Genomic DNA, 15544 nt, shown 5'->3' on the forward strand with positions numbered 1-15544 from the left:
TATTACAACCATTAAAATGTTACATTTACCAATAAAAATTTCAAAACTTTAAACAAGAGCATGGTTCAGAATATTCACACCCTAATACAATGCATTTGTAAAAAGATGTCAAAATAAACAGGACCTATTCTTATTTACAACAGGGAGGACAATCCTGATCATATTATACATATCTGCTCTGGATTCCATTACAAAACAAATTAGTTCCCATTAGTATTATAAAGCAGGTGATTTACAGTAATAGGACACAGTACACAGCAGACATCGCTGGCATGGGAATAGATACAAATATTACACTATTGAAAGACTACAGTTAGCTTTTTCTGGCGACTGCCCTACAGTAAGCCTCTCACCCAGTGTATCTATAAATAATTTGTGAAGGTAATTATGTCTTCCGATTTTCCACCTATTTTTACCAAAATGAATATATATATATATATATATATATATATATAGCCTGCTGAAAGTGGAAGCAAATCTTTTCTTCACAGTAACACAACTGCAGCATCTTAAGCAACACTGTCTGGTCCCTTTCTTCTTGGAAGATCAACAGTTTAACTCCCTTAAAGGTTACCAATATAGTCAAGTCCAGTGCCTCAATGACCTCACAGATGAAAATGGTTTTAAGACTTGAGGGATGGGGGTAAAGAGATCCAGAGAAGTGAAAAAGGAGTTAGATGGAGCAAGCTCTAAGTTCCTGGGACATCATATGGTGCCAAGCTGTATACACAACTGAGCCAAAAAAATAAAGAAAACCCCACAACTTATGATCATCTTCTTTAAAAGTGTTAAATTACAAATGAAGAGTTATCTTCTATGTCTCATGAGATCTCTAGTGACAGATTATGCAGATTATCATCCAAAATAACACCAATTTGAATATTATATCCACTTTCAACCCAAGTTGGCTCGTGTTTAGGAAGCATCTGAACACATGCGTGCGCCAGACCCCTGCGGTGGATAGGGTTTGTGCAAATACAGAAACAAGGATGTTGAATGACCACCACCTACAAGCTCTGAGTTTAAAAGGAGTTTTGCTTCTAGTACACTTTTTACAAGATCGGCATCAAAGATGGCTCAGAGAATGATAAGGCAACAGTGAGAAACATCAGCTGTTCTTGTCTTCTAGGTGTTTGACTACACAGCACGTACCATTCCGACTGGTCCTTTGCTATGTAACACAGGAGTGGGTAATATGTTCCAATGGCTGGTCTTAGGACCAGAGGCACAGTTTCAAGTAAAGTGCAGTACCAGGATAGAGGCATGTGGGCAGAACTAGAAGCTCTGTGTCCAAGAAGGGCCTCATGCTGGACTGCCCCGATCCAAACTTGGTGTCTCCCACAGACTCCAGTAAAAACACCGTCAAGCTCACACAGGAAGGTGTAGAATGCAGACAAAATATGGTTAAGTCAAAAAAAAAAAAAAAAAAAAAAAAAAAAAGGACCCTTTTCTGTTCATAGCATTTGGCCAAAAAAGGTAGTTTAAGAAGGAATGAGTTTCTGGCCTTTAACTTGCATATAGGTATCATAAAATCATCACTCACAGATTAACTTCACACTAGTTTATTTGGCTATTATTATTGCCCTCTGGATATACACAGCCATAGGCAATTAGCTCCAGGCAAAGGCAGAATTTATACAGACAACAGAAGTACGACCTCCAGGTTCCTAAAGTATCAACCCAAAGCCATCTGATTTAGGTACCACCTTTGAGCTTTCTAAACTCCTCCATGAGGAAAAGCAAAAACAAAAACCAAAGCAAGCTCATCAAAACAAGGAAGAGAACTAACTGTATGGCGCATTCAGTATCTTAAATTAATTCTGAACTAACTTTGTTTCAAGAAATTCTTGTTACCTCTTGATAGAATAGGAGATACAGTGGTTCCCAAAGCCAGGAACTGGGACTCACTCACTGATTTAGGAGCACGACTCACTGTCACACAATGATCCAGTAGATGGGTGGGCCCAATAAACATTTCAAGGCAGAGAAGTAATCATCCTAAGGAAATGAGCAGGTTCCCTGCCACCTGCTGACTCGCAGCAGATGGAAGAAAAGAGGAGCCTCGGTACCTATCTGTCAAAGGGAGGACAAAGCTGAGAAGATGCTTATTAGTGAGTCTTTATCCTTTCTCAAAATTTTACAACCTTACCTCCATTAAAACACGTTTCCACATTTTTTTGGAGTATAAATTTCAGCCTTTCCATGATATGGATAATGTTAGAAGGCAAGAGCAAGGCAAATGAATTATCTTTAAAATGTTTAAATAATTTTGTATTTTAAGAAGGCTGATTTTTAAAAATGGATCTTTATTGCAGTTCACCCTGATACGTAAATGGAAATTGCTGCAAAAGAATATTCCCTCCTCATTCTTCTCTTTCCACAGTTCTAATATGTTAAATTTTATAAAGCACCATCACTGGGGGATGTGGCTCCTTACTTAGAAAAAAGATGCCATCCCTGGTCCCCCCAAAAGGTCTTATGATATAAACAAAAATAAATTTCCTGAAGTGGTATAAAATATCCCAAAAAGAGAAATGACATCAAACTTGATTTCTTTTATCCATGATTGACATATTAAAAGTTTATACAGGATGAAGTATCTGAAATTTTTCACTTCATTAGAAGTTACTGTGTTAAATGGTCAGAGTCAACTACTTTCTCTAATTGATTCTATGTGATCAGTAACACTAAAAGAGAGAAAAACAATTTAATTAATGACTCTCATTTATGATTCATAGGTTTGTATGTTTGTGTATTTTCATAAATTACAAAATTATCTGTGGAAATGGTTTTACATTCTATAGTCATATATGAGCAAGCCAAGAATAACATTAAAGTTTACTATTTGACTGTTTTCTGCCATACCTTTGCCAAAAATTATATCCAGAGATTGCTAGATATTAAATAAAATTCCTCCCCCAAATCATTTAGCTCTAATTATCAAATACTTAATATACTGCTGATAAATCTTGTACACTCATGCTTTTAAATCAAATAAGATTACTCTTCTCTGAACACTTTCAGAACTGAGTCCATATATACAATGATCTCTTACATATATATGCACATGTCTGTAAGATAATTAGAGCTACATGTAAGCAGGAGCCAAATTATTTGCAGAGAGTCATATCTTTCTTCAGAGGGTCAAATAAGCCTTACTTAGGGGTAGGGGCTCATTTGAGATCAAAGTACATTCTTGGAATGAAAGCTCTGAAACATGTAAATGCTATCTCTGAACAGGGCTGAGCAGAAAAATAAAATCAATGCAACAGAGAAATATCTGAAAGTGCCAGGCTTTGAGGCCTTTCTATTGCAATGTTCAAATTGATCTTCTCCTTAGCCTGTTACCTTCGTTCTATCTAACAGTGCCCAGTTCTTCAGGACTCAATAGCCACCACGCTGTGCGTGCGTGCGTGCGTGCATGCGCGCGTGTGTGTGTGTGTCAGAGACAGAGATACAGAGAGACGGAGGAAGGGAGAATGAATAACCAAACATATTGAACACTACCTTTCTTGAAATTGGCAGGCTGGACCTTTCAAGTACAGAGAAAAACTTGAATGTTACAACCTAAAACTCAATTAAAAAACAAGCCATAAATCTCATGTTTCCCCTCAATTAAAAGTTTTAACTACTGTGTTTATCTGTTGTCTTATTTAAGTAACTCCTATTCTTCCCCATGAGTATTTTGAAGGAGAAAATACAGAAGCTTTTCTTGTTTACATTTTTTTTTCTTGCTCCCAGGAGGCTGCTTCGGTCAGCAGCAGGAGGAGGGAGGAAAGTTTGGTAAGAACAGTTCAAGAGGCACACGTGACCCTTCCACTGAGTCTTCACAAGAGGTATTCGCCAGAGTTAACAGCTCTGACCCAGCCTGAGAAGGCATTTTTAAGGAGGAAAAAATAAAATGCTGGCTCTTGGGTTTACTTTATTAACAGAGCAGACAGAACCATGTATATGTATCTCTCCCACTTGATCCTATATTTGGCAGAATATAACAACAACAAAAAGTAATAGGTTTGAGAATATGAATATATATGGTTGTTTTCAGAGGTTTTTTTTAAGTTTTCAAAATTCAATATATGAGTGTGTGTGTGTGTGTGTGTGTGTGTGTGTGTGTACATAATTAATTAACTTCTGTGGGGCTTTTAAAAACCCTAACATCCAGTTTTCCAATACTTCAGCAGGTCTCAGGTCTCAATTTCCATTTCCAGATGGCAGGCCAATTTTTAAAGGACCAGTTTATATTTTCAAATCTATGTCTGTGTTCTGTCCCCCTTCTCCCCCTCCCCCCACACACTCACACACAGAGACATATACAGAGACAATTTTTTGAAGCACCATTTCACATCTACCATCAGGAAAAATAATGAACAAATTCGTCTTCTCATTACAATTCTACTATATGGGGTAATAATGTAACATACAATGCCATCTTTTAAATATAAATATCAATAAATGAAAACACTGACAGAGCTTAAGACTCTGCTCAGAAATATTTAAAAAGTAAGGCTCATATAACTGTGTAAATTCCAAACACACTATTTACTGAGCAGTCCCTAATGATTAACAAATATAAAAGAAAGCATTTCAAGCTCAAATAAATAGAATGAAGAAAATGTTAAAAACAAAGTTCACCGATGAAGCAACAATCTTTGCCAAAACACATGTAAAATTCTGCAATACAACTGCTTTTATCCTTAGGACCTGATGCAAAAATGCAAGCACAAAATGGACAAAGTCTATGTACTTTGCTTTTCAGATTGCTATTTTTAAGGCTAAGTAAGGAAGACCTTTGCTTTCCAGGATCTTGGCACACTGAAAGATAACATGGCTCCCTAATTTGAAGAATGAGACATTAAAATTCAGATAGCTTAGGCATTATTATCATTAAGAAAGAAGCCTCTACCTACAGCAAACCTTGGGAGTAAAGGCTGATCGAGCAACTCATTTATTTGCTAACTGCTTGATTTGAACCATGGACATTCATTCTACATTAATTCAATACCTGCCAGGGGCAAGAAACTGTTCTAGATGCTGTCATCAGCCAAGCACTTGGTGATGAGCCACTGCGTTATATCGAAGTGTCTGTATTTTTGGAGAGCAACTCAAATACCTCAAGTTATCTATTTTACAAATGATCAGCAATCAAATTTAAAATCTAGGTTCTTTCCTACTACCCCACACACGCCAAAGGGATTTTCCCCCAACTTCCAGCTGGTAAGTATTTAGGGAATATAAGATTACAAATCAAACTTGAAAATGCAACTCCGGTTGAAAAACTTAAAAAGCACACCGTGCAGTTAAAAATGAAAGATAGTTTGTTGCTGGCAACCCAGTATTCGCATCATCTCTGACGTGGCTTCCCTACATTCGGAAGATAACTGGAAACTGATTACACAAACACAAAGACATACACACACACACACACCACCTCCCTCACCATGTGCATTATGTGTGCATGCACACACAAACACATTTGTAATCTCACCCGATACATTTACATTTAGTCTATCAGTATTTAAACAGCTGAACTGCAGTCATGACCTAAAATATGGCTTATGTTGTGGGCAGGTCTGTTTGAGGACTGCTTGGAAGAGTCAGAGGCAGAGGAGTTTGCTATTGTAAGCAAAGGTGACATTGCCGAGCCATCGGGAAGAGCTGTAGCTATTTCTGGAAACAAAGATGTCATATTAAAGTTAGACAAGTGAGAATTGGTCATGTGCATTGGTGGCATGTCAGGGAGCAGAGGAAAACTTGGTTGAGCAAAACCAACAGGTCTAGGAGGAGACAGAATTGATCCAAATCGGTTATTTAAGCTTCCACTGTTTACTTTCTCAGTGCTAGGATTTGAGAACATTTGATTAGAAAAATAGGGGATGGAAATATCATTAGACAGTGTAGGATGAGCAGGGGAGTAGGGGGGATAGAAGGACGGCAGAGTATTTTGGGGATCTACAGGGATAAGAGCTGGCGTTCGAGTGGCACTAGGCTGAGTAACCTGTGGAATGAAAGAAGTATTAGCATTTATTGGTGGATTCATGCCACCCTCGGGAATAAAAGGAAAACCGAAATTTTGTGATAGTGTATGCTGGTCAGGCGCTGAGTTATCATTAGGTACTTGTGGGCTATCGGGCATGAAACGAACAATACTTCCTCTCTTCTCTGTAGTGGCTTGTTGGCGTCCAAGAATCATACTGCCACTAGTGGACAGAGGAAGATGGGGAAGACTTGGGTCAAAGACATTACTATGTCTTTGGTTTCCGGAACGATTCCTTTCAGGTTGACGAATTTTGGAACCACTGCTGTCTTGCAAGGGATGCCTTGATCGCTGGGGAACTGAAGAGTTAGTTGGACGTACAGGAGGCCCTTGTTCAGCATTTCCGTGAGACACAGACGGATGGGGCAAAGCTGGCCTTGCAACCCCATGCATGTTGGTTGTGACCGGAGGGTTCATGTGGCCCTTGGTCCCATGACTATCAGTTATCCTCATGGGATTGGACTTCTGTACAGACACATTGGGACTTGTGTTTCGACCCTGAATATCTCCTGAAGAAGAAGAACTTGAGAAAGGAATATTCAGGGTGCTGTTCCTGGTGTTAATCGCACCTAGGGACATGTCACAACTCTCCCTGTTTTGACTCTCACTCTCTCTTCTAATATGGACACTTTCATGGGTTGGGGGACAATTATAGTCAATTGCAGAGGATGGACCACACTGTGTGTTCCTCTGATGTTCTGAGAGTGACCTCTGGCTTCCAAGGACCTGATCACCAAGGTGAGGGGCAAGTAAACTCTGCATGAAACTCTGGTGGCATGTGTTCTCACTGTCCCTTGGTGGGATGGCATTTCCTGTCGGAATACTCTGAACTGGTGGATAAGATAATCTCTTTTGGCGGTCGATTGGTGGTGGACCAGGGTTTTGACTAATTCGAAAAGCCTGGGACTGCATACTCCTCAATGATGATACCGGGTTACCTATTTCACTATTTCTTGAAGATTGTACTTCAAAATTACTCTGGGGCTGCTGACTGGCTCCACTTGGTTTAAACGTCTGACAGTCAGTAAGGCGGATATCCGAGGCAACAGTATGGTCCACGCGACCCTGCATATTGTGAACGGCCAAACTCTTATTTCTGGGAACATCAAGATAGCTTCTCATTTCAAGCTGATCTGAAACTCTGGAACCCTGAAGTGACATGCCCATTCTCTGCTCTGAGTTAGAAGATGTCTTTCCAATAAGTGCCTCGGCAGAATAACTTGAAACTCTATTTCTCTCTGGCCTGTGTGGAGTACAGGGCATGTCTGAAGGCCTAGTCACAATACTGGGCTGGGACACCATTTGTTGCTCTATGCCCCTTGAAGTCAAAAGCCTCTGCAATGGATTATGCCCAGATACATGTTCAGAAGAAACCCCCGAACCTTGCTGCCTGCTTCCAACATCCTGCTGCTGGTGTATCATATCTTGACTGAGATGGTTCTGGGGATGGTTGTGGTGGCTCCGGCTGGTCGAAGGGTTTTCACAACTCTTCTCTGGCTGGGAACTTCCAAAATGTTGCTGCATCTGTTGCTGCATCTGCTGATGGTGGGGATGTGGCTGACCACTCTTGGGGCGGGACTGGTCAGTTCCATGGTGCTTTGGTTGTAAGGAAAGCTGAGAGGCCTGAGTGCCCTGAACGAGATTCCTCTTTTTCTGCATCTGGACTTCCTGCTGGAGAGTTCTCTGTTGGTGGACGTTATGTGGCTGAGAGTGGACAGAGCTCTCTGCATGAGGCGCGTGACGCTGCAGTTGGTACAAGTGATGCCTCTCTCTTAACTGTCCTGCTTGCTGCTGCTGCTGCTGCTGCTGCTGCTGCTTTAAGTAGAGGTGGTTACCGTGCAGGTGAGATACCCCTTGGGCTGGAACATGCTGTTGCAGGGCCTGGAGATGTTGACTGGCCTGGGTTTGCTGCTGCTCGGTAACTGAATTCTGAGAACTGCATTGAACTTCCGTTTGTCTCAATGCAGGGGCCCCAAAATTGTTACTCGGTGGAAATAATCGTGCGAGGCCATCTCCATGTGCTGGGTTGCTAATAGGCACAACAGAGTTTGCAGAGTTGGGAGGGAGCTGACTGACCATCATCTGAGTCTGATCAGAAATGCTGTCCGGAGTGCGGTTCATCAGCGACATAGCTTCAAGCCTCAGCGGGGCTGGCTGACAGTGCTTTTGACGTTTAGCTGAAGACAATAAAAGGTCGTCTTGGACAGCACGCTTGGCGGAGTCTTTGCGGCTTTCCTGACTTGGCTTTAAGAGTGGCTCTTGAACCTGTGGATTTGGTATGGTGCCAGTAATGGTGTTTAGCTGTTCTTGGGAATATTCGGTCATCAGAGCTGGCCCGGGAGGCTGACCACCGTAGGAACTAGATGCAACGGTCAGATTAACCGTTGCCGGAACAGGTGCTTGCTCTGCAGTTTGGGATAGACCAGCACAGCTGACCAGAGGATGGCTGATGGTGCTCTGGTGGATAAGATTATTGACACTTAAACTGGTGATGCTTGGTGGCTGAGAAGTCGAAACCTGTAAAGAGGCATTTGATGTTTTGATTCCTACAGAACAACTTGGTTTTCCGAGGGATCTATCCACAGTTGCTTCGATTGAGTCCTGAGAATTAAATTCATTTGGTGTTGCTTCTGCCTGTCCTGGGCCACTCTCTTTAGACATCTGTGTTTTGAAAGGCTGGTCTCCCTCTAAAGGTGAGGCTTCAGAAGGCTTTGAAGTAACCTCCCTCATATCAGCCTGGGTGCCAGCTCTTCCCTTCTCAAGGTTCTCCTGGTCAAAAATAGCTCTTGCAGCAAGAGCAACTATATCAGTTTGCTCTACAAAGGTACAGCTGTCACAGGTATTCGTTGTTGCATTGCTGGTGACATCCTCTCTCGTTGTTTCAGGAAGCATGGATGCAACTGAGAAACTACGACTACTGCCAGAGCTGGTGGACATGGGAGAGTCGGCCTGCCTGCTGACAAGCAAAGAGCCATTAATAACCTCCTGATCAGGGACGCAGGAGTGGTGTTGCCCCGGACCTCTGTCATCACTGTTCATCAGTAACAGCTCCTGTTTGGGATGTAAATCGACACTTGAATCCGCCATTTTAGAATTTTCAGAAGGAAAGTCAGGATGGTCCACCGGCACCGAAAGAGACAATTTCTGAGGGTCTTTTTCTTTAGCAAGACCAGACAGCAATGCAGTCAAACCCTGCCCCTTTAACAGACCTGTCGTTTGCATCGTATCTGATGAGTCTTGCTCCACCCTGCAAGGTTCAGCAATGATTTCTACCTCAGAAGCACAGTCAGTGCTTGTAGTGCTAGTGGTGGATGAGAGCCCAGAAACCTGAGAAACCAAAAGGTGGGGATCATTTGGAGATGGAATCAACACACTGGCTGAAGTGCAGGATTTGGCAGCATCTGACAATGCCAAACTAGCTGGTGGCTTATCCTGAGATGCCTCTTGCTGCAGAATGGGGGCAGAATCTTTGGATTTTGCTGGGGCCATTACAAAATGTTCACTCATTACAGATGCTTGGGAGGGTGAGCTAGACTCTTCTGTTGACTTAGATTTGGGGACAGATTCGGGTATCACGGATTCAGGATTCAGAACATCCAAAGAATGTGAACCAGAAACACTCACACAATTTGCCTGGGACATGGTGACAGACGGTAACACGACAGGGAGGCTTTCCAGCAGTCCATCACCACATGACGGCTCTGCTGTGGCTTCAGTGCCGGGGCAGGCTAACTTGCCCACTTCTCTGACTGGATTCGGGGGACATGCGGACTTGTGAGCTGCTAAGTGTTTCTTGGCACCTGGCTTCTTAAACCTTTTTGACTTCACATTAGGTAAACAAGCTACAGTGTTCACTGAGGGAGTAGTTACCAGACTATAAGTACTGGGTAGTGTGGCAGAATTATCGGTTGTCATGGGAGATGCTACCGTTGTTGTTAATGAAACACTGTGAACTGGGATGGTTTGACTACTTGCGGCAGTTGGGGGATTGGCAGGCTGGCTAATAGACAACTGTACACAGCTCTGCCCAGCCATCTGTGATATGCTTTGATTGAGGCTGGCCAAAGCTCCAAATGTATTCAGGGCAACATTGGTGTTTGGATCTTCGCTGGTGGTGGGTTGGATAATTTGCATAGGGGTTTGATTTGTAGTTCCTGATGAGGACATCACAGGCTGCAAAGCAAAGAGCTGTCCATTTAAAGAAATGGTTTGAGGCTGTTGTTGGTTTGACATGGTAACAGAAAAAGTTTGTGTTGAACTAGATGTTGATAGAGATGAAGGTCTTGGTAATATATGGACAAGATGCTTTCCTCCAAAAGTCTGGGGGGTCGAAACATTTTGCACTGAACTATTAGACCCTAGTAGAGCATTGGCTCCACTGACAGGGAGTCGAACAGAACCAGGAGGTGGAGCTGAGAGGAGCGGCAAAGGGTTCTGATTAGCTGCCTGTATGATCACTATCTGCTGACCTACTGTTTGGTTGGGAACCTCTGCTCTCATCACTGTTGGGCAAGGGGTGGTGCTGGGGGGCTGAAGAATGATAACATTTTGATTAGCTGTAGCTGCATTCACAGCCGACCCAACTGGCTGAGCCATCTGAATCACTTGCATTGCTGAATTCAATGGAAGGATACTTTTTGGAGGCTGAGATTTAACTTGTGGTTGGGCAATTAGTGGCTGCATAGGTAAAGATGGACAAGAAGGCAAGGTGACAACTACTTGCTCAACCACCTGCCCATCTGCCGGAAAGGAATTATTCACGTTGACGCCCGTAGTGACGTGTCTACTGTGGCTGGTCGTGGGAGGGCTGCTACCAGACTCATTTAATACCGGAGTCACTGCAGAAGAAGGTGTCTGGCTTAAGGGCTGAATAGTGTTTCCCGCCAGTTGCAAAGTAGTCCACGTCGTCTGTGTGTTTCCAGCGGAGGAAATTCGGGTAAGGCTATTAATGTTTTTCAAATCCGAAGCACTAACACTGGAAGAAGGCAAAGAACAAGAAAGAGTCCAACTATTGTCCAAAGGGTTTGCAGAAAGAGTGCTTACAGGAGTGGTGGTCTTCCCTCCTGCAGGGGCAGAAGGGGCCACCGCTGCGGTAACACTCGCCGAGTCTGCACCCTTGCTGATGCTCACTGGACAAGCATCACCTGCAGATCTGGGAGGCTGGGAACAGACTGTGGTGGTAACTGAGACAACAAAGGTGGTTTGAAAATCATTTCTGAAATCCTGGATGCTCAGGCAGGACTGGCTTCCGTGGTGCACTTTAGTGGCAGTCGCTGAGGAAGTGGTGGGGACGCCTGTGGCACAAGGGACTGTTTTCTTCAATAATTTGGGGCTCTCTTGCCCATTCTTATTTTCAGGAGAACTTTGATCACTTAGACACGTGTGCACGGAACGATGTTGGTGAGGTTCAGGCCCAATGGGAACTGCGATCAGTGGGCCGTTGGTGGCACCAAGCACGCTTGATTCGCTTTCAGAGGTGGAAAGCTCGAGAATATTTTGAGCAGGAATGGTAGCAGGAAGACAAAGAGGAACAGGCTGGTTGGCAGCCAATGCAGAAACTGTGGTCTGATGCCATGGCTTGTTTTCAGAAGGGTAAACTCCAGAAATAGACACAGGAGTCACAAGATTGCAAGTCCTCTGTACTGGCACCACATTGGCGGTCTGCTTTTGTAAATTATGACCAACATTAAAGGTTATCCCCTGAACAGCTGTTCCCTGGCTATTTCCACAAGGCTGACTCCCGTTGGAATAAACAATGATATTTTTTTGAACCTGATCACTGGGAATAACAACAGAGACCTTTGAGTTTTTAAGATTTCCTTTCCAGTGGATTGTAGGGTCATCATATAGGCATATGTCATTTGCTTTCAGTAATTCAATATATCGGCCATTTTCTTTTTGAATTTCTTCCAATTGTTTACGTAGCTTTTTAATTTCTTCAGCTACAATATTAAAAATAAAAATGAAACAATTACCTGGTAGTGTCAGTACTTACAGTAACTTAAGAAAAAACTGTGTGCTAACTACCAAAGTCTAATTCTAGCATTTCGAAATACCTCATCTGAGAATCTTCAGTTCTTTTCTAATGCAAGTTCTTTCTCCTTTTTACATTGGTGTAACAAGCCTCTATCCTATCCTTTTAAAAATAAATATCTTTAAAAGTAAGGTCAGAAATTATAATGTAGAAATCTCAAAATTCCCAATTCAAAAATTCCCAATGGGGCAGCTACCAAAGTAAAAGAAGGGAAGGCACACTGATATCATGCTCACATGCTAGGAAAATAACACTGAATATCAATATAATAGCATTTACATGCTATAACAGCTAACATTACTTGTGGTGGTAATAGTCAGTCTCTTTTATAAATGGCTTTAAACTCACTTCTATTTTACTCTTTGAAATGCCAGAGACAGTGGAACAGGTTGAAGGTAAAGTAGTAGAGCACCAAAGAAAGCATCAATAATGGAACTTCAATCTCCCTTGACAGGGCCAATGGACATATGCTACTGTCACAGCCCTACTCTTTTCTAAGGGAGAGAACTTCACCCATGGATCCTACTACTGGGGCAGCCTTCGCTGTTGGTATTTATGCTCTGTGACTCCAGACATCCCATCTGTCTTACCACAGTGGTAGATCTCTCCCCTCCCCATCCACCAAAGGCAGCCAATCTTCAAAGCCAATGCCCTGTGAAGTGGCCTGAAATAAAAAGTTCTGTTCTGACAAGGATGAGCTGAGACTAATGGATTCTTTTTTTCAGACATTTAAAATAAGAGACACAGAAGAATGATGCCAATGTGCCATGGGCATCAGAAGTTAAGGGACAATTTTTATGGACCAAATAATAATGATGATTGTCCTCACTTATTACACACTTACTACATGCCTGGCACTTTTCATTCATTGTCTCATTTCATAATAATAACAACAATGATGATGGTAATTACTATATGCCAACTTTACTCAAAGTACTTTACCTGCATTATTTCTTTTAATCTTCATAACAACCATGAGATGGGAACTACCTACTCTCATCAGTATTTTAAGATGTGAGAAACAGACTCAGAGTAATTACATAAATTTGTCTAAAGTCAACCAGACACGTGCTGTGATTATCTTCATTTTAAGATGGGGAAACTGAGATCGGAGAGGTGAAGTAAATAGCCACAGGTACTGAGTGCATAAGTGAAGATGAAACTCAACCCAGGTGGGCCTGATTCCCAAGGCCGCTGCTCAGACTACGGCCCAGCCTGTCTTATGGACAGAGGATATGTGGGAAGTTTCTGGGAGGAGAAAAGAGAAGAGAGCAGATGCACAAAAAAGAGCCAAAGAAAGGATGGTGACAGAGATGACAATGTAGTGAGACTTAAGCTGCCTCAGGTGCTGCCCCAAGCCCTGGCCTACCTGTTCAGCCTTTCCTGAGCCCTACGCAACTTATATTTTTCCAAAACGTTCCCTTTTCCCTAATGTAACTCAACTGCCTCAGCCTCTGGGGTGTGAAACCAAAGAAGCTCTCCTTAGAAAAGTCTACACATCATTCCAGTCTTAATATCTCTTCTATGGGATGCCTCAGAGTGCTTACCAAACATGTATGACGAATCTAACTACCTAACAGCATCATAAAACAGGGCCTGGACTGTAAAAGACAGCTGACGTGGGGGAGGGGGTAAGCTGTCATCTAACTTAAGGCAAGCAAAGAGAATTCAGAATGCTGACCTTCTGGATATACAATAAACGTAGCCCAACACTGCCCCCACCTCAGCAAATTCTACCTTTGTTCCTCTCCTTTTAAGGTGACCTACTGAGTTGTCCCAGGAAATTCTTTCTCCGTTTTTGTCAGAGCCATAAATAAAGGACAATTCAAACTGCCTACCATTCTGAGCTTTTCACTTGCCTGGCATTTTTCTTTTCAGCTCTTACAAGGAAATCTCTCTAGTGCAAATGGAAAAACAGAACTTATATAGCATAAAAATGTCACTTCTAATTAAAAATCAAATTTCAGTATACCTGAAACTAATATAACATTATGTATTAACTGTACTGGAATTAAAATAAAAACTTAATTTTTAATGTAATTATCTAAAAAATAATAATAAAAATCAAATTTCATTAAATGATCAGGCAGTCTGATACACACATTACATGCAGTATAAACAATTATGAACGGAACGTTTTGACCTTTTGAGTTAAGTTACAGTTAAATCTTGGCCCAGGCAGGTCTTTGTTTTGTTTTTAAGTTACACTGAGCAGGACTCTCCCCTATATCCTCTCACGGGATTCCCCTAGCTGGAAGATCCAAGTGGAATAAAAGCGATCCAGCATTATTTGTCTCATGAGTTCAGCAAATATGAAGTGCACGGAAGAGTCCAAAATCAAACTTATGTATGCCTGCAAGATTAGAGTTGCTCACAGAAGAGGGAAAAGAGGTAAACTAAGATGAATTTATTTGCAACACTATTCTCTGGCCCACCGAATGCATGGACAATCTTAACAATGTTTCTGGTCAAAAAAAGCCTCTGTATCCTCATATAAGTTGCCCTGTGACACGAAGACCTGAACACTGAAAAAACAACAAAAATGAAGAATCTTCAAATCTTTACCTTGTTCATTGTTTCCTCCATTAAGCAGGAGTTCATCATTTTGCCTTTTCAGTTCTGTTATATATTTAAAGGCTTGGTCCAGGATCATATTCTTGCTCTGCCAAAGAGAATTAACCACTTAAAAGTTTCACTGAAGAGTAAGAACTTGCCAGAAGAAACTTAAAGCTTTGGTTTTATCACATATATGTGATAATGTATCTTTTCAAAATTTAAAATGGGCACCATATTCAAATGCTTCTGCTGTTCATTTTTCATTTACTAAGTATTTAAATTTGAACAGCCACTATGCGTCAGGCTCTGTTTCTAGGCACTGGGGATGTAATAAACAAAACGGAGAAAATTCCTGACCTTCAGGAGTATTTTCCATACATACAGTTGGGTAGGGCTAAGTGCTAGGAAGAAAAAATAAAACAGAGTAAAGAGGGGCCCAGAGAGATGGCAAAGGTCACTCTGTCCTATGAACTGAATGTTTGTGTCCCCCTATAATTCATGTTGAAACCCTGATCCCTGATATGATGGTAGTTGGAGGTGGGCCTCTGGGAGGTAATTAGGTCATGAGCGTGTATCCATCATGAATGACATCAGTGCCCTTAGAAGAAAAGACATGAGAGAGGTGACTGCACTCCCTGTCACACGAGGACATAATCAGGAAGAGCAGACACAAGGAACCAAACCAGCTGGCACCTCTATCTTGGACTTCCCAGCCTCCAGAACCATGAGAAATAAATTTCCGTTGTTTAAATCACTCAGTCTATGGTATTTTTCTTATAGGAGCCCAAACTAAGGTACTGTACTGTAATCTATCTTGCATGGGAAGGCTGGAGAAGGCCTCTCTGTGAGGCAAAGCAAAAACCTGAAGGAAGTAAACCCTGTGGATATCTGGAGGAAGAGGGTCCAGGTAGCAGGGTCCG

At 42.1% G+C, this 15544-nt stretch overlaps 1 protein-coding gene across 2 annotated transcripts in view; it reads right to left on the reverse strand.

Moving 5' to 3' along the window:
- The window catches only part of USF3 (upstream transcription factor family member 3), a 58612-nt gene continuing 43068 nt past the window's right edge, over positions 1 to 15544 (reverse strand). For both annotated transcript variants that reach the window (XM_049628196.1, XM_049628194.1), the window contains 2 exons: positions 14634 to 14730; positions 1 to 11976 (listed from right to left, as the gene is read on the reverse strand). In XM_049628196.1, the coding sequence (XP_049484153.1) occupies positions 5516 to 11976; positions 14634 to 14721 (6549 nt within the window). In that variant the 5' untranslated portion in view covers positions 14722 to 14730 and the 3' untranslated portion in view covers positions 1 to 5515. The remainder of the gene's footprint in view (positions 11977 to 14633; positions 14731 to 15544) is intronic.

Source organism: Panthera uncia, chromosome C2 (genome assembly GCF_023721935.1).
Source record: "Panthera uncia isolate 11264 chromosome C2, Puncia_PCG_1.0, whole genome shotgun sequence".
NCBI classification, from domain to species: domain Eukaryota; kingdom Metazoa; phylum Chordata; class Mammalia; order Carnivora; family Felidae; genus Panthera; species Panthera uncia.